Source organism: Hemiscyllium ocellatum, chromosome 3 (genome assembly GCF_020745735.1).
Source record: "Hemiscyllium ocellatum isolate sHemOce1 chromosome 3, sHemOce1.pat.X.cur, whole genome shotgun sequence".
In the NCBI taxonomy this organism is placed as follows: Eukaryota; Metazoa; Chordata; class Chondrichthyes; order Orectolobiformes; family Hemiscylliidae; genus Hemiscyllium; species Hemiscyllium ocellatum.
In genome coordinates, this window is record NC_083403.1 from 19,085,153 (window position 1) to 19,104,492 (window position 19,340).

Genomic DNA, 19,340 nt, shown 5'->3' on the forward strand with positions numbered 1-19,340 from the left:
TGCCTTAGAATATGTTACAAGATGTTATATAAATATAGGTTATTGTAAATCAAAGGAAAATATCCACATTGTAATTAATTAATTGAGAATGACACACTCATAACCTTCTAGTCCATGGATCACAAAAATATAGTCACTGTAGCAGATTGTATGGCTTGAGCTACAATCTATGAACCATGGGGTTTATTAAAAGTAATAATTAAATAGCAGCAAAGATCTGCACTAAAAATTTAATGAGATTTAAGCTTCTGATGTACTCAGTCCACAAAATGTTGAGATAGATGCTCTAATAACTTTAAGCAATATTGAACCAGGAATGTTATCGCAATGCAAGACTTCAGTATGAGGTTCAGTGCACGCCCTGGAGCCTTTAGATGCTTCGCAATTCTTTCTGGCCTAGTCTATTTCGGTCCATAATGTGCTAAGTTGGTCAAACTATGTCAAAAATATTTTTTGCTTTCAATCAATGTTTGGCAGAAGATGTAATCACAACAAAACAACTTCCCCCTTCTTAACCTTTGGTTGGATTTGCAGTTAGCTGTCTCTTGTAACCCTTGCATACAACTAGTAATGAAGATTTTCTGGCCTGACTGAGCATGGAAAAAGGCACTATCATTGAGCCATACTTTCATATTTTAAAATGCAGGCTCTCTGAGCTCCATTTTTTGTTAAGACCAACCAAAAGTGGTGGTGTTTTTCCCTCAGTCAAGTTTCTAATTTGTCACCCAATGGCATTGAACAATGAAGTGCAAATACTGTTGCTCATTTTGATATGTGAACAATTCTGTTGCGTGAGTTAACTGCACCATTTTATCTGCCTCACCCAAATTGCTTTGAATCCCTAGAAGGATCTTATTTAATTTTTATACACCATCTGACTCACTCGAAGCTTTATTCCAGATCCTCAGCCTGTGATTTAAGTAGTTAAATTTAAATTGTTCTTTAAACCCTGACATACACTTTTGAGGGAATATTGCACTGTGGATGAGCCATCTTTTGGGTGAGAGGCAATGCCTTAAGTCCTGAAACAGCTGAATATCTCTCTGTTTTAACAGTCCAGTAGCTATCAGACTGTCGGGTTCAGGGGCTTAGAAAGGTGGGGGGGACTCGCAAGAAGCTGGTGCCATTCATAGTTTAGTACAGCTGCAGGTGTGTGTTGAAAAACTCATAAGCAGCATCTTTAATTGTACAACTGAGCAAAATTAGCACTCTGGGGAAACCCAGAAACTGATCCAGCTTGGTAAAGCTAGCCATTGGTGTAAAACTGAAGGAAAGCCAGTGAATTAGTACTGGTGTTTCCAGAGTCCAGGGTGGCATGAACTCTGGAAAGCAGGGTGACCAACCAGAACATGAGCCATTGTAGAGCAATCCAAGAGAGAATGGTTCTTGTGATGTAGTTTCAAAGCCATGTGGCAAAAGGATTGTAATTCCTTGTGGAGTTTGAGATTTGATGACCCACTGACATACCTGTATGGAGTTACTGAGAAATCCATGGGATTTGTGTTGATTTGGATTTGCTATTTGATGTGCTCTGTGTGATATTGAATCACAGTCAATTAACTGTGTTAGAAATAAGTAGTACGTGTTCTACATTGTTAATGCTCTTACTTGTACAGCATCGTTTTTCATTCAGAGAAATAGAATCCTGTGGTTTTATTTTCTTAGAATTCCCCCCCCAGATCTTACTTTTTTTGCTTAATTTAAAAGTAAAAAGGTTATTAGGCCCTAATCAGTTTAAAGCACAATTTGGAGATGGTGTGGTTTAGAATCATAACACTATAGGATTCTATGATGTGATACAAAGAAAAGCAGGAAGACCCTTCGAGTTTTAGCCCTCAATGATCGCCGTAAAACCAGTGTATATCTTGTCATTTATTTTGGAGCTGTTTGTGGAACCTTCTGGCAAATGCATTTTCCTACATTGTAGTAGAGTTTACAAGAGAATTTCATCAGCCATGAAACACTCTGGGACGGCCTTTCTAAATCTTTTGCTTTGAGTTTATCCAGCGTCATGAAGCTCAGACCTTTCAAACACAAAGTAACTCTGCCTTCATAGCAGATTATTTGTCTTGTTCTTTCCTATTTTGTGAGGCTGCATTCTTTCCTTGAAATGTAGTATCCAGAATTGTACAGGTCTAATTTACCTGCAATTTAGACAGAATAGTTAACTTTCTGTTGCATCCAAAGATTCTGATGTGTTTTCTTTACTGCCCCATATATTGGTTTCAACAAGGTACAATCTAATACCTTTGGTTAATATTTTTGGTGAGCCAGTCTTGATGGTTCCTAGAAAAAAAATTGAGTGTCGTTGCAAGGACTGATTATGATGGAATTCGGGGATAGATCAGACACTATGGGCATTTCATACTTGCTGCTTGTTGAGCATTCTTGTGAAGCTCGAATGAGGTCAGCCTGTCTTCAGAGACCTTGACACCATTGACATTGATTTTTCCCATGGCAGCGTTTCTGCTGTTGCTATCTTAAGGTAAGGTTGGAGATACAACCCACATCAGGCAACTCCTTTCTGACGTAAGTGATATGAATATTTCTATTGATAAGCAGGTTCCAATGCTTGACCAGGTGGAAGAAAGTGGCCCTGTCATCCCTTTGCTTGGTCTGACCTACATATGACTCGGAATAGCAGCAATGTGATTGTCTCTTAACTGCCCTCTGAAGTGGCTTTAAGAGGCTACTCCAATCAAGTGGCAATTAGGAATGGGCAGTAAATGCAGATCCAACCAATGAACCCACATCTCATGAACATTGGGGAAAGCGCAGCTCGGAGCATCTGCAGGCCCATGCTTAAGAAAGGACTGTTATTTTTGATTTTTTAAAATTTCTTTATTTTACCAGTTTTATACTAGGAAGACTGTGTAAGTGCTGCACTTTTTTAACTTATTTATTTTTCTGTTTCTGAAACTAAACTTTTGTACCTAAGATGGTGGCGTGTGGCAACATTGTACGCTTTTCACGATATGCTCAAGTACGGGGTACAAGAGTATGTGACAATAAAACCTAAATCTAAAGACTAGGCACAGCCCCAACCCAACGTAAGTTTGAAATGGCTATCTGACAGATGAAAGCTCATGGCAGAAGAACTCTTCATCAAAATATTAAAACGCAGCAAAGCAGTACTTTGGACGTGAATGGGTGACCTCCGTTCTCTCATCTGGGAAGAGGAGAACGTGCCAGGAGATCTTCAAGGTGTTTGATTGTGATCGTTTTCATAAAGGAGTGGAGATCCATTGTAGTAAACACCACAAAAGGTGTATCCATCTATAAGCTTCTGCCCGACAGTCTGACACAGGAAAAGTTACTGCAAGAGTTCTGATCAATTGCCTTCTCCCCACCTGGAATCTCGATACATTTTCCACCTATTAAGAAGCATAGTGGACATGGTCTTCACAATAAGCTGAGTGCAAGAAATTTGCAGAGTGCTGCCTTTGTACATGACCTCCTTTGACCTCATGAAGGAAAAAAATATAGTTTCCTCCTTGAATTTGGGCGTCTGCAGAAATTCATCACTATCCTCTGCATGCTGCAAGCCAGGATTCCCAATAATGGGTCCACTACAGCCCCGTACATGTGTAAATTGATGTTAGGCAAGGCTACATCAATGCTCTTTTCCATCTTCCTCACTGCAGCACTGTATCCCAGATCCATGAATTTCCCCAGTAAGTCAAGCAAGTCTACAGGATGAGCTGGAAGCAATTCAACCTTTGTTTTGCCTTCACCCCCAAACCAAAATTGTCCAAACTGTTTTCATTGAGTTACCGTATGCAGACAACATGCATATAACACATTCTGAGGCCAAGCTCCAAACCATTATCAGTGTATTCATGGTTGCAAGATCATATATCTGGAAGACCAAGCTCCTATACTTGCTTGTTACACAATGCTGGTTCCCTACAATTGCATTACGTAGCGGGCTGTTGGAAAATGTGGATCAATTTGCCTATTCTTGAAGCACTTCTCAGTGAGAGGAGGCATCAACTATAAAACGTATCAGTGATCCAGTGTGCCAACCCCACAAACAATGATGAGTCAGAATGCAGGAAGCAGGTGAAAATGCTTAGTGTAGTGGAGAAAGGTAACCATCTTTCCCTCAATGTCAACAAAACTAAAGAACTGAACAACAGCTTCTTCCCTGCTTTTATTTCACTGCTGAGTGGACTGTTCAAATTTCAAATCCTACTGTTATTCTTGTTTTTGTGCACAACTTGTGCACCTGTAACCTTCTATGTCTAAATGTCCTATGATCTGTATGTCATTGTATGTTAAGACCTGCCTGTACTGCGCGCACAAAACCAAACTTTTTGCCACATGTAGATATGTGTGACAACAAAAATCAAATCAGCCTTTAGCTACGTCCAGTGAGATGGTTGAGACAAAATCTCAAACCTGGCAACTCCTTAGTCTGCAGTGCAGCAGTGTTAGCTGGCTTTCTTTATGCATTGGAGGCATTGATAAGGTACAGTGGACACCTCGAATCCCGAGAAAAATATCATCAGTGCTGCCTCTGCAAAATCCAGTGGCAAGATGGATGCTGCAATATCAGTGACCTCGCTGTTGCTCCACATTCCCAGCATTGATGTTGATGTTTGACACTTTCACGCTTAACAGTTTAAAAAAACAATTCAGATCATTTTTATCCTGGAACAAAACTGAAAGCAACAAATTGTTCTTTGCTTTGTCTATTATTAAACAGGTGTCCGGTTTCATGCTGCTCAGTACAGTGTGCAGACCTGTACAGAAGGGGACAATCATTGATTTTTAGCAACTATGTTTGCGTTAATCAGAAATTGAGTGAGCCTTGCATAGGGAGGAGATATATGCACAAAACTCTGCCATTTGATCTGACCCCACTTTACTGCAATTTCTTTTTGTCGTTGGATTTTCCCAATGGAGGTTTTCATTTTAAAGAAAAATTGCAGAATATTTAGATGCACCGATCGTTTCAATTATTTTATTGCCTCTGCACTCTTGGTAGCCTTCCGTGATTTTATGAACTGTGAACCAATAGCCTGCAGAAATCTTTCTCTCAATGATTTTCACTGAACTATGTTAAAATATAAATGAGCTATATTTCTAACCTTTTGAAGATATGAGTTTTATGGATAGATTAAATGAATGATTGGAAGTTGCTATGTGGAGGAAATGACTTCTGGCCTGAAAAATGCTAATTCTCTTTAAGGAAAAGCTATATTATTATCCTGGGAGGCATTTGATTTGCATTTGCAACTCAGATCTCCAATTCCAAGTCCTGCCTGATTTTCTCTCTTTTTGATAGGGTTCATCAATTTAGAAAAGAAATGCTCTAGCATAATTTGGTGCTAATCCTCTCATGATGCATATGGAGGTGTTAACAATCCTTCAACCCAAACTGATACCTGGATGAATCTGAACAAAAAACTGTGAAGATATTGATTGTCTTTGTACTAAAATGTTTTTAAGTTATCAGCTACCTCTACTCTATAATCACACTTTCTATTGAGTCTGGCAGTGTTCAGTTTTTGTTTGTATATTCCAGGTTTCCTAGCCGTACGGAACACATAATTTTAAGTAGGATTTTTGTGATCAGGGTTCTGTCCCATGAAGACCTTTGGACGTATTTAACTTGTAATTCCAAAATGTGCTTTTCTTTTTAAAGAGGGATGATATAGCTCAAAGTGGACGCAGATGTAAATGAAGCAATTGTCTGGAGATAGAGATCTACCGAATATTACGACTATGATCAAGGAAACTTCAGAAATCGAGTCACTTGAAATAACAAAGGGCTGAAAACCCTCTGTGATTTAGATCTCGAACTGTAGGCATATCTTGGTTGTTTCCCTTCGAAGAATGCACAAGGATAGGGATTTGAAAAACCAGTTTTAACCGCAATGAAGTGTTCATGTGAAACTGAACGTTCTCATGCGCACCAGCTTGGCCTTTGAGTATTAGCATGCTATGAAGGTCAGTCAAAGAGCTACTCTCTAGTCGCCCTGTGCTGCAGATAAAAGTTCTGAATGCTGTAAATCGGACTAAAGGAAATGGGACAACAAAAGGTTGCTGCCTCGCCCTGGAAGCTGGATTCAGAAAAAAATCAGAATTATAGAATTTTAAGCAGTCTGCAAAACTGAAGGTTGTGAAACTGACTGTGCTATTAGTCACCCCACTGCAGTTTTCATAGCATTCAACTATCCACTCATCACTATATCTAGGTACAAGTGACAGTATATTAAATAAATAAATTTAAATCTCTATTAAATATTCATTGACTGATTCCTTTGTATGTTACTTTAAACCTATGGCCTCTCATTCTTTTGCCTTTTTATGAAAGGGAACTCATGATTTTAAAAACCACTTACAGATTTCCTCCTTTTCAGGGAGAACAGCTACAACTTCTCTGATCGATTCTCATTAGTTTATGTATTCAATTAAACTTAATCTTATGAGTTACTAAGCAAGTCTGGTTAAATTGGCTTCATTTAAAGTATGGATTCATCGAGATCTGGAAAAAAGATATCCATTCATAAGCAAGGGATCCTTTTTAATTAATCGTGTTGCAACCAACTGAGGGGGTGGGCAAGTAACAGTTGGCAGATGTGTGATTTATATATAGTTTAATAACATTTCATTTTGATTTTGAATTATTTCTATGTGAAAGAAGAGGTTTAATGATTAACTTGTAAGTCTTTCAGTAGCAATGGTGGGTTCTCTCTGATTATTTGTTTTTAAGAGTTCTTTGTATGTGATAGAGTTCTGTTTTCAGGTAAATCTTTACAAGCAGTCAGGTTAAACAATGACACGTTGGACTTTCAGATTAGAAGATCAGATTTACATCTTTTTTGATTAGGGCAAATACTTGTGGCTTAGTAAATAGCTTTTGGGTTTCACTTTGGCTAGTTAGAAGAAGTCTTGGCTGAACCAGTTGCATACAGCAGTTGTTCCAGAAATGTGTCATAGAACTATTAAGAAATAGATTTTCAATGTAAGGAGTTTAGTTTTAAACTAGACTTATAGAGCACAGAGTCCATGATCGTGAAGCTGCTTGAGGTGATCCTCACTGCAAACCACTGCATCACTCTCCAGACCTCAGCAAAGACACAATCCACATGAAGGTAAACAATATTCTGTTAACCACCACAGCTGCCTCAAGGGTAATGTGTCGAGGGAGTGTGTTTCTGGCTACGTAGGAAGGATCTGACTGGAAGATCTGTAAGAAAATGCACAGGCGTGTAAGCTATTCGGCTCCTTAGGTCTGTTCCGTTATTCAGTAGAATCTTGACTGATCGATATTTCCAATGTCAACCTTACTGCTGTTTCCCTATAACTCAATTCCCCTATCATAAAACATTCTGTCTACATAGCCTTAAATATAAACAAGGAGTCACCCTCCAAATCTGACTTCAGCAAATATAACACCTTTTCTGGAGCTACAGTCTATTCTGAAGAAATCTTTACTCTGTTCTTCTCTACAAATGCTGTCTGACCTACTGAGTTTCTCTAGCAATTTCTGCTTTTGTTTCAGATTTGCAGTGTCTGCGATTCTTTGTTTTGTTTAGTGATTCCTGTATGCACCTCTGCAAATTTTATCCCTTTTGGACTCCCCTCTTATTTCTATTCTAATATGTGGATATGTGCATCATTATTAATTCTTCTTTATATGGAATCACAAACGTAAAAAGAGGCCAGTCTCCTATAGTGTCCTCTACTGTATGTTAGAGACTGGTATGTTGCAAGGACTAAGACAACATTGCTGAGAAATACACTAAACCTTGGTGCAACTGTTGCAGAGGTGCATTGGGAAAAGTCATGAAGTCTTTTCTTCCAAGGTGCAGCAAGGGCCTTGGATCTGTAATTCTTTAATCAGAGGAGTGGCAGATGGAGTTTAATTTAGATAAATGCAAGGTGCTGCATTTTGGAAAAGCAAATCAGAGCAGGACCTATACACTTAATGATAAAGTCCTGGGAGTGTTGCTGAACAAAGTGACCTTGGAGTGCAGGATCGGAGTTCCTTGAAAGTACAGTCGCAGAAGAACGCATTTGGTATGCTTCCCTTTATTGATCAGAGCATTGAGTATAGGAGTTGGGAGGTCATGTTGTGGCTGTACAAGACATTGGATTGGATTAGATTAGATTAGATTCCCTACAGTATGGAAACAGGCACTTCAGCCCAACAGGTCCGCACCGACCCTCGGAAGAGTAACCCACCCAGACCCATTCCCTACCCTATATATACCCCTGACTAATGCACCTAACACTATGGGACAATTTAGCATGGCTAGTTCTGACCTGCACATCTTTGGATTGTGGGAAGAAACCAGAACATCCGGAGGAAACCCAGGCAGACACTGGGAGAATGTACAAACTCCACACAGGCAGTCGCCTGGCATTGTGAGGCAACACGGTGCCACCCACTGGTTAGGTCAGTTTTGGAATATTCTGTATAATTCTGGTCTCCCTCCTGTCCGAAGGATATTTTGAAACTTGAAAGGGTTCAGAAAAGATTTACAAGGATGTTGCCAGAGTTGGAGGATTTGAGCTACAGGGAGAGGCTGAACAGGCTGGAGCTGTTTTACCTGGAGCATCAGAGGCTGAGGGGTGACCTTATAAAGATTTATAAAATCATGAGGGGCATGGATAGGATAAATAGCAAGGTATTTTCCCTGGGGTGGGGCAAGTCCAGAACTAGAGGATATAGGTTTAAGGTGAAAGGGGAAAGATATTAAAGGAACCTGAGGGGGGTAACTTTTTCCACTCAGAGAGGGTGGTGCGTGTATGGAATGAACTGCCAGAGGAAGTGGTGGAGGCTGGTACAATTGCAACATTTAAGAGGCATCTGGTTGGTTGTATGAATAGGAAGAATTTAGAGGGATATGGGCCAAGTGCTGGCAAATGGGACTAGATTAGGTTGGGACATCTGGTCGGCATGGACAAGTTGGATTGAAGAGTCTGTTTCTGTGCTGTACATCTCTATGACTCTCTCAATTCAATCATTAGGGCATGTTGAAATTTCTCAGGTCCTGTAGTATTTGTGTTCGTGTTGTAATGTTCAGTTTTGTATTTTTTAAAAAATAAATCCTATTAAGCCATGTGCCAATGCTGATCCTTAAAAAGGTTGGGTTTTTTTTCAGAAGTGTTATATGAGGCAGAGTTGTCGTGATGTCTGTGTTTATCAACTTTTGCATTTGAAAAAAAGTTATATAATGAAAGGGGAGGAGACCGTTCTCCCAGCTCCATTTTTCTCTGACTTGTTTTGGGTTTTCGGCAGTCTAGCTGGGCAGAGCTGCTGGCCAGTTGTTAGCTAGCAATCCAGAAGAAACAGCTAAATGGAAGTAGGTGTTCCATGCTGAATCTCTCTCTCTCCTGTAAGACCCTGTGTTTGATTTTTACCTTCTTTGCCAATAGGTGTTTATGGAGATTTGTTGCAGGAACGTGGAACAGCATCATTAAGTTGTAATAGAGTCAAATGGGATTTTAAATAGTTAAGTTATTCTGTATTCTGTTCTCTCTCTTGTTTGTGTTTCATTCGATAATCTTGCAAATAAGTTCTGTTTTGTTTAAAGCTAAGTGGGTCGGCCAGATGCATCACTCCTGGAATATCCACTACACACCTATCATAACAACAAGAAAAGTTTTTTATTAGAGTAGATTACTTAGAATGGAAACAGGCCCTTACCCTTGCCCCACTCCTGCCCCCAGACTGTACCACTAGCAATTGTTGTTAACCACACGTACAACACATGCTCCATTCAACTGCACATCAGAGCAGCCACCATTGACAAAAATGACGCACCACTGTGCCCTTAACAGTGAGCACTTGAACAAACACAGTTTGGAGCTCTGATTCTTATACTTTTGACCTCTCGCTGTATGCTTATTGAAAGAAGCTGGAATGTCTGTCAAGCTGGTGGTGAGCAGGAACAGGTGCGAGCAGATGGACAGTCTGATGAATGTTTGTTCTTGTTCTGCTTGGTACTCAAAGGACCTTCAGTGTTATAACAATATGTTATACTTATTTGGCCATGCGACAATACACTGATATGCAGTTTTATTGTTTTGATTTGTCAGACACAGATCCAATCTGGACAGATAAAGGTTTATTGTAGAGAAAGGCAAGCAATCCAGCTCTTTAATTATCTTGTAAACCCCTATCCTGTTGCTCCAATGAGAGTACTGTTGGTTCCTTTTATGATTAGAGCACATTGGGAAAATAACTTTTCTATATAATAGAATGTTGACTATTTAATGATTAAATATTTCTACTTTGAAGATCGACAATAAAAAAATTGTTTTAAATTTTCATTTGCTTTATTTCCCTTGATTCCAATACAATGAAAGTGGCTGAACCTTTGTTGGGTAAAACGTGTTGATGAGTTCATTCATTCCAAGGCACATAGTACGTCATGCTTTCACTTGTCAAGGCAAAAATTGAACTATTTAAGTGCCTGGAGTACTGATTTGCATACTCAGTATTGCAATCAATGTCTGCATCTAACTCAGCGTTAGGACTTCAACAAAGATTTTGTTGAATTAATTTTATTTGTATGGCGGTAACCTCTGATTGCAATCGATCAACTATTGATATTCATGGCTTTGTTCACCACGGGAAATTTTTTATCTCAACAGTGACAGCAGACGAATTATGGCGTGGCGTACTGGCAGAATACGGTGCTGGAGCACGAAAGGGCAGAGGTAAACGAACTAAAAGGAAGATGAAGAAAGATTTGAATAGAGGCCAGATGATCGGTGAAGGTAAGTAACTGCACCATGTACAAATCCATAGTCAAGGACTGTTCAATGCCTTGTGCCAGTATGCAATATTAGCAGCTGACATTGAGCCTTTGTCTCGATTAGAGTCATAGAGATATGCAGCATGGAAACAGACCCTTCGGGCCAACCTGTCCATGCCGACCAGACATTGTTTCTGAAAGTAATGTGATAAAGTCATTCTTATTAAATTGCAAGTAAATATAGGAAAATTTAGAAGGATATTGACCATCCTGTGTTTTTAGTAGATGGTCGCCATAGAATAGATCTTAAAATGGCCAGCATTAAATAAAATCATACCTGTTAGCATTCAATTTATTTCAATAAACACTCCATTTCATCCAAAAACACACATTAGTTGTTACAAACAGAAGGTGAAATAGGAAATGGAGGCCTGATTAGTTGGGCATTCATGAAACTGAAAGAAGAGTAAATGTGAGAAAAGAAAAGTCTGTAGTTTTGCAATGTGAAAGTTTTGTATTTTTTTTAAAAGAAGGTAATTTCCAGAGGAAGCATGATGTGAAAGTTTGCATCTTGAAAGTTCCTATATTCATACAATTCCTGGTAATCTCTAGGTGTTTCTAACCTTGGCTGAACACAGTAGAAGTAACATGTTAAAACTTTTTTTTGGTTTTAGGACGAGCTGGGTTCCTCTGGCCTGGTTTAAATGCTCCTGTTGTGAAAAGTGGAATGATTCAATCAATTGGAAAACGTGACCAATCCCAGCAGGAAGTTTTGCAGGCTGAAGCCCTAAGAGAACGAGAGGAATGGGATAGGAGAAGGAAAACAAAAATCAAAAGAGAAAGAGGCTGGACCGGAAACTCCTGGGGTGGTGTCAGTCTGGGCCCCCCTGACCCTGGTCCTAATGGAGGTGAGAGGATGATATGTTCCTTTGTCAAACAGTAGCAAAAATAACTGTTACTAAGAAAGGCGAGATGGTCTGCCTCATGAAGTGAACTCATTCTTCCAACCCAGAGATGCAGCACTTTGGTTTAATATTTTATCTGATCTGACCGTTCAGGAGCTACCAAAATGTAGCTATTGGTTTTGTATCTCTGATTCAGAATCTACTGCTGCTTAGCCAATTCCAGTCAAATGCCAAATAGTCTGTATTGGTGCAAAGGACTTTGACTGTAGTGACTGGTACTTTTTTGTGGCTGTTATTTATTTTTTAGATAGTCAGGGCCAGTACCTAATGGTGCATTTGTAATAATGTGAATATTAAAGTGATTGCTGATTCAGTGAGTAACACGTTAAACCATATTTATTTGAAGACATGCAACCTACACTTTGATTTGCTGAAATGTTTGTGATAACACTGCAATGGAATTTCTGAATAAATGTAAGATTCTCTAGCACTTCCAACCACTTTCCTATAGTTTATGCACACCAATCAATTGTTGAGCCATTTAATGCTAAATGGTCTGCTCTGTCTTCATAAAACCTAAGATTGCTATTTTTTTGTCCTTCCACACTCTACTCAGCTGAAAGGTTGCTTGGTGGGAAGCTGTCAGTGTTCCTCTTTCTTCAAATTTACTCTGCTTTGCACGTGTACTAAGATATAAGCTGTCTCTTTGACAATTAGAATTCCTACAATGTGAAAACAGGCTCTTCAGCCCAATAAGACCACAGCGACCCTCCAAAGAGTAACCCACCCAGAACTATTCTTCTACCCTATCATCCTATATTTACCCCTGACTAATGCTCCTACCTACACATCGCTGAACAGTATGGGTGATTTAGCACGGCCAGTTCGCCTAGCCTGCACATCTTTGGACTGTGGGAGGAAACCCATGCAGACATGGGGAGAATGTGCCAACTCCACACAGACAGTCACCCGAGGCTGGAATTGAACCTGGGTCCCTGGCACTGTGAGGCAGTAGTGTTAATCACTGAGCCACCATGCCTCCCTAAAGTGAGTGGAGAATGCGGGCAATGTGTTAAAATTGTGGGGTCTCATATATATTTTTAAGAGTATCACTGTCTGTAACATTGCTTGAAACGTGCTGTGATTCCTTATTAGATCAAGTTGAGGGGTACTTTTTGTACAATGTGTGAGAGCTTTTGTAAATATGAACACTGGCACAGAATTTGCTGCCTTGCACCATATCACGTAAGTGGGAAAACAAGGGGTTGGATGAAATGAGAAAATAACTTATGGAAGCAATAGGAGACCTAGAAGCTCTCATACTAACCAATTCTTGTTGTCAACAAGATCAACAACTCTGTCATTATCATAGAAGATCTCTTTAATACTGTTTTTATTGTTTTGTCAAAGAAATCCAATTCAGTTAGCTTAATGATTTATGCATAAGGATTGTCCTCCATCCTAATGACAAGTGTTAGAGAGAAAATAAAGTGAGATTTCAAACACTGGTTTTGTAAAAGATAAAGGATCATGAAACCATTTATTTTCTGAAACCCTTGGCAAAGAGCAACAATTTTTATGCAAAACAACATCTACCTAGCTTTACTGACTATATAGATGTTTTGATAACGCATCTCTCAAAAATTCTACAATCGCAGAATTGTTACGACATTGGAGGAGGCCATTTGGCCCATCCTTTCTGCACCAGCTTGTTAAATGAGTATCATTAGCTAGTACTAATCTCCTGTTTTTTTTTCTCCCCATACTCTTTTTGTCCAAATAATAATTCAGTGCCCCCTCAAATGCTTCCACTACGCATCCAAGCAGTGCATTCCGTATCCTAAAATACCATTCCGTATTCCCTAGATACAGGAGTCATCCCTCTAGCTTGGAAAATTGCCCGTTATTCTTCCTCTTTTATTTCTTTTAAAAAAAAAGTATATCTGTGAATTACAGACTAGTTAGCCTTTCGTCTGTGATGGGGAAATAGTTGGAGTCTATAATAAGGATGTAACTGAACAATTTGAAAGTTTACAGATAATTAGAAAGAGTCATTATGGATTCGTGACAAGTCTGACAAATGTCATTGAAATTTTGGAATAGTGATTAAGGTAATGGACAGGGGTATGTCTATGGATGTTATTTATATGGACTTCCAATAGGCATTTTATCAAGTCCATTAAACGAAATTGCTAACAAAAGTAGAAGCCCATGGAATTGAGGACAGGCTACTGATGATGCTGGAAAAGTGGTTGAGTTGCAGGTGAGACAAAATAAAGATAATGGGTAGGATTGGCAGGATGTCACACTTCCAAGTTTGCTAATGACACAAATTAGGTCATATTGTAGATAGTGTAGATGTTCAGTAATTACTTGCTGAGTGAAAATGTTTTTCCTCACTTCAGCTTTGCTTTTGCTGATTACTTTTAAATCCATGCTCTCTTATTCTTGTTCCTTTTATGAGCGGGAACCATTTCTCCTTATTTGCTTTATCAAACCTGCTTGAAAATCTTGATCAGATCTCCTCTTAGCTGCCTTCTCTCTAAGGAAGCCAGTCCCATCTGCTTCAATCTATTCTGATAACTGAAGTTCCTTATCCGTAGAGCCATTCTTGTAGACCAATTCCGTATGGTGTCACCAGTGCATGCTCATCTTCTATATGATGTGATGCCCAGAAATGTAAACAACACTCCAGCTGATCTCTAATCAGTATCCTATACAGGTTTTGCAGAAGACATCAAATTTGACTGGAAAGGTCTTCAATTAATCAGAAATATTTACTGGAATTGGGAAACAACAATCCAATGTAAGAATGTTTTCCAATCATTAAATTAAATCAAAAAAAAATTCTAAGCTAGGCTGCATTCTGTCTTGTGCTCATTTTTATCTTCTATAGCGAAGGTGTACTTAAGGGAATGGATACAGGAGATAATACCACTAGTCCATCGCTTCCCTGATTCACATCACACTACCGACAAGCAATGACCAACTGCAGCATGAGAGAATCTATCCATTGTCCTTTAACATTTCAAGGCATTACCATCACTGAATACTCTGCTGTCAACATTATGGGGTTACCATTGAAGAAAAACTGGACCAGCTGTATCAAAACTGTGGCTTCAAGAGCAGGAGAGTAACTCACGTTCTGTCCTTCCAGTGCCCAAGGCACAACTTAGTGTGGTGGAATATTTTCCACTTACCTGGATGGATGCAGTTCCAACAACTCTCGAGACATTTGCTGTCATCCAGGGCTAAGCAGCCCATTTGGTTTGCATCCCTCGCATTACTTCCAACATTCCCACCCTTCGTCACAGACGTGTGTTCCATCTGCAGATGCAGAAACTCCCAAGGCTCCTTTAACAGCATTTTTGAAATCCACAGCCTCTACAGCCTAGAAGGATTGGGGGAGGGGGGGGGGGTTTAACAGGTCAAGATCAGAGTAGTGCTGGAAAAGCACAAAAGGTCAGGCAGCATCTGAGAAGCAGGAAAATTGACATTCTGGGCAAAAGCCCTGCATCAGGAATCATCAAGAGATAGCAGGTGCCTTGGGAATCATATCAACTGCAAGGGAGTCCTGGAACTCCCTTTCGAACAGCCTCCACACTCCAAGAATTGCATTGGTTGGTTGTGGACCAGACCAGGCCCTCTTCAAACATATCAAGGAGATCGCCTAGGCCCTTTTTTTATTTTGAAGGCAGTGTAAGGTGCTGTGTAATTTGGTTATACTACATGGCTTTTAGCAAAACACTCTTTATTCTTATCCTATAGTTAAAATGCAATTTTTAAAATTTGCATTTTAACTTTATTATTCGGTCAACATTTTCAGTAGAGTTAGAGTATTTGACTACTAAACAGCAACTGTTCCAATATAGTAGCATCCCATGAATGCACCCTTGGGCAAAGTCAGTAAAAGAGATTGTCTGGAATGCAATTCTGACAGCGGAGAGAGAGCCCAAGATTTTACCTGTAGCAGAGAAAGATGTAGCAGGTTCCACAACCAACTTCAAAACCCACCAACTACTGAAAGCTAAACTAAAACCTTGGTTCTGCCCATTCATGCTACTTTTTTTCCAGCGTTTTTTTAAAAAGTGAGGCCTCACTTTTGTTTATTGACTTGGAGGAGACCACTCTGCAACTATGGCTCAAAACTGCTTCAGAAAACAAAAAAACCACAGGACGAAATACATCTCATAAAGCCAACGTATCATTACAGGTTTAAGAAAGTGGATTACCACCTTTTTTAGAGTAATGGATGATGGGCAATAAATGATGGCCTTGGCAATGGTGCTTTCATCCCATTAACAAATAAAAAGAAAAGTGAATCGTAGCGCATTCGTACAGAGCAAAGGAAGAAAATCGGCTGCTTAAGAAGGATTCTAAGGGTAAGCTAGGTGGAGAAAAGAGCTTTACAAAGTGCAGTCTCAGGCCAAAAGAACAAGAAAACTCTTAAATATTATCAAAAAGAAGCATATGGTGTTCATCAGTCATTTAATCTGAATTAAACTCCATCTGCCACTTCTCGGCCCATTGGCCCATCTGATCAAGATCCTGTTGTAATTTGAGGCAACTTCTTCACTGTCCATTACATCTCCAATTTTGGTGTCATCTGCAAACTTACTAACTGTACCTCTTATGCTCACATCCAAATCATTTATGTAAATGACAAAAAGTAAAGGACCCAGCACCTTGTGGCACTCCACTGGTCACAGGCCTCCAATCTGAAAAACAACCCACCACCACCACCCTCTGTCTTCTACCTTTGAGTCAGTTCTGCATCTAAATGGCTAGTTCTCTCTTTATTCTGTGAGATCTAACCTTGCTAACCAGTTTCCCATGGGGAACCATTTGAACGCCTTACCAAAGTCCATATAGATCAATCTACTGCTCTGCCCTCATCAATCCTCTTTGTTACTTCTTCAAAAAACTCAATCAAGTTTGTGAGACATGATTTCCCACGCACAAAGCCATGTTGACTATCTCTAATCAGTCCTTGCCTTTTCATATACATATACATCCTGTCCCTCAGGATTCCCTCCAACAACTTGCCCACCACCGACATTAGGCACACTGATCTAAAGTTCCCTGGCTTGTCTTACGAGCCTTCTTAAAGACTGGCACCATATTAGCCAACCTCCTGTCTTCCCGCACCTCACCTGTGACTATCGATGAAACAAATATCTCAGCAAGAGGCCCAGCAATCATTTCTCTAGCTTCCCACAGAATTCTAGGGTACACCTGATCAGGTCCTGGGGATTTATTCACCTTTATGTGTTTCGAGACATCCAGCACTTCCTCCTCTGTAATCTGGACATTTTGCAAGGTGTCACCATCTATTTCCCTACAGTCTATATCTTCCATATCCTTTTCCACAGCAAATACTGATGCAACATATTCGTTTAGTATCTCCCCCATTTTCTGTGGTTCCACACAACGGCTGCCTTGCTGATCCTTGAGGGGTCCTATTCTCTCCCAACTTACCCTTTTGTCCTTAATGTATTTGTAAAAACTCTTTCGTTTCTCCTTAATTCTATTTGCCAAAGCTATCTCATGTCCCCGTTTTGCCCTCCTGATTTCCCTCTTAAGTATACTCGTACTTCCTTTATACTCTTCTAAGGATTCACTTGATCTATCCTGTCTATACCTGACATATTCTTCCTTCTTTTTCTTAAACAAACCCTCAATTTCTTTAGTCATCCAGCATTCTCTATACCTACTAGCCTTTCCTTTCACCCTACAGGAATATACTTTCTCTGGACTCTAGTTTTGTGAAGGCCTCTCATTTCCAGCTGTCCCTTTACCTGAGAACATCTGCACCCAGTCAGCTTTTGAAAGTGTTTGCCTAGGGGCGGCACGGTGGCTGAGTGGTTAGCACTGCAGCCTCATAGCATCAGGGATCTGGGTTCAATTCCCACATCTGGCAACTGTCGGTGTGGAGTTTGCACATTCTCCCTGTGTCTACGTGGGTTTCCTCTGGGTCCTCCTGTTTCCTCCCACAGCCCAAAGATGTGCAGGTTAGGTGAATTGGCCGTGCTACATTGCCTGTAGTGTTAGGTACATTAGTCAGGGGTGAATGTAGGGGAATGGGTCTGCGTGAGTTGCTCTTCGGAGGGTCAGTGTGGACTTGTTGGGCCTAAGGGCCTGTTTCCACACTTTAGGGAATCTAATCTAATCTAATATCATCAAAATTGGCCTTTCTCCAATTTAGAGCTTCAATGTTTAGATCTGGTCTATCCTTTTCCATTATTTTAAATCTAATAGAATTATGGTCGCTGGCCCCAAAGTGCTCCCCCACTGACACCTCAGTCACCTGCCCTGCCTTATTTCCCTAGAGTAGGTCAAGCTTTGCACCTTCTCTAGTACGTACATCCACATACTGAATCAGAAAATTTTATTGTACAGACTTTACAAATTCCTCTCCATCTAAACCCTTAACACTATGGCAGTCCCAGTCGATGTTTGGAAAGTTAAAATCCCCTACCATAACCACCCTATTATTCTTACAGATAGCTGAGATCTCTTTACAAGTTTGTTTCTCAGTTTCCCTCTGAATTTTGGGGGGGGGTCTGTCATACAATTCCAATAAGGTAACCATCCCTTTCTTATTTCTCAGTTCCACCCAAATAACTTCCCTGGATGTATTTCCATGAATATCCTCCCTCGGCACAGCTGTAATGCTATCCCTTATCAAAAACACCACTTCCCCTCATCTCTTGCCTCCCTTTCTATCCTTCCTGAAGCATTTGTATCCTGAAATGTTAAGCTGCCTGTTCTGCCCATCCCTGAGCCATGTCTCTGTAATTGCTATGATATCCCAGTCCCATGTTCCTAACCATGCCCGGAGTTCAGTTAGGCCCCTTGCATTGAAATAAATGCAGTTTAATTTATTAGTCCTACCTTGTCCCTGCCTGCCCTGACTGTTTGACTCTCTTCTGTTCTCAACTGTACCAGTCTCAGACTGATCTATCTCCCTGGATCCAGTAATTGCTGCTTCTGGGGTTTAAGGAAATTAACTCCAAAACCTAAATACCTCAATAAAGGAGCAGTTATTCCAAAAAACATTTTGTCCTTATTTCTCCGTTTTGTTTTGCTTGTTATATTTTCTGACACACTCTCCTTTTAAGATGACTTTTTCATTCACTATGTAAAAGATGCTTTATAAATGTGTGCATGTTCTAATTTTCTTGTGTAGTCAGCATTTCATTTGGAAGGGTAAACAGATTTAGCTATGTATTTAGGTGTCCTGTTCATTGTGACAAGAGTAAAGTTGGTGTTACATTTACTTTGCTGATGTTCCTAGCAAATTTAAATAATTTAATTCTGTTCAATATCTTGAGACCACAACATCATGATTACAACAACTTAGGCTCAGTATGTCTCATATTGGAATATTATTAATTAGAGAACATGGGAATCTAAATTGATTGAAGGCTTAAAATACTCTAGTTTTCTCCCTTAATTTCAGTTTTTTATATTAGTTTGCTTCAGTCATCTCATACGTCATGTCAATCTCAAATTTTTTGCCTTTTATAAATTGAACGTAATTGAACACATTTATAATTGAACATGATTCGCTAAGAAGGAATACCTATGAGCAATCATTTCAGTGTGAAGTGCTCTTCCTCATATATTTCTAAACTCCTATTTATTCATTTTCTCACCCATGAAGTTAAGAATTGATTACCATATGTATCTCTAGGTCATCATTCAGGTGCGTGTG

The 19,340-nt window shown here is 39.7% G+C and overlaps 1 protein-coding gene across 1 annotated transcript in view; it reads left to right on the forward strand.

Moving 5' to 3' along the window:
- Positions 1 to 19,340, forward strand: part of mrps5 (mitochondrial ribosomal protein S5) — a 139,816-nt gene that overhangs the window by 26,480 nt on the left and 93,996 nt on the right. The window contains exons 3-4 of the mRNA XM_060855883.1: positions 10,615 to 10,740; positions 11,393 to 11,626. Coding sequence (XP_060711866.1) covers positions 10,615 to 10,740; positions 11,393 to 11,626 — 360 coding nt within the window. The remainder of the gene's footprint in view (positions 1 to 10,614; positions 10,741 to 11,392; positions 11,627 to 19,340) is intronic.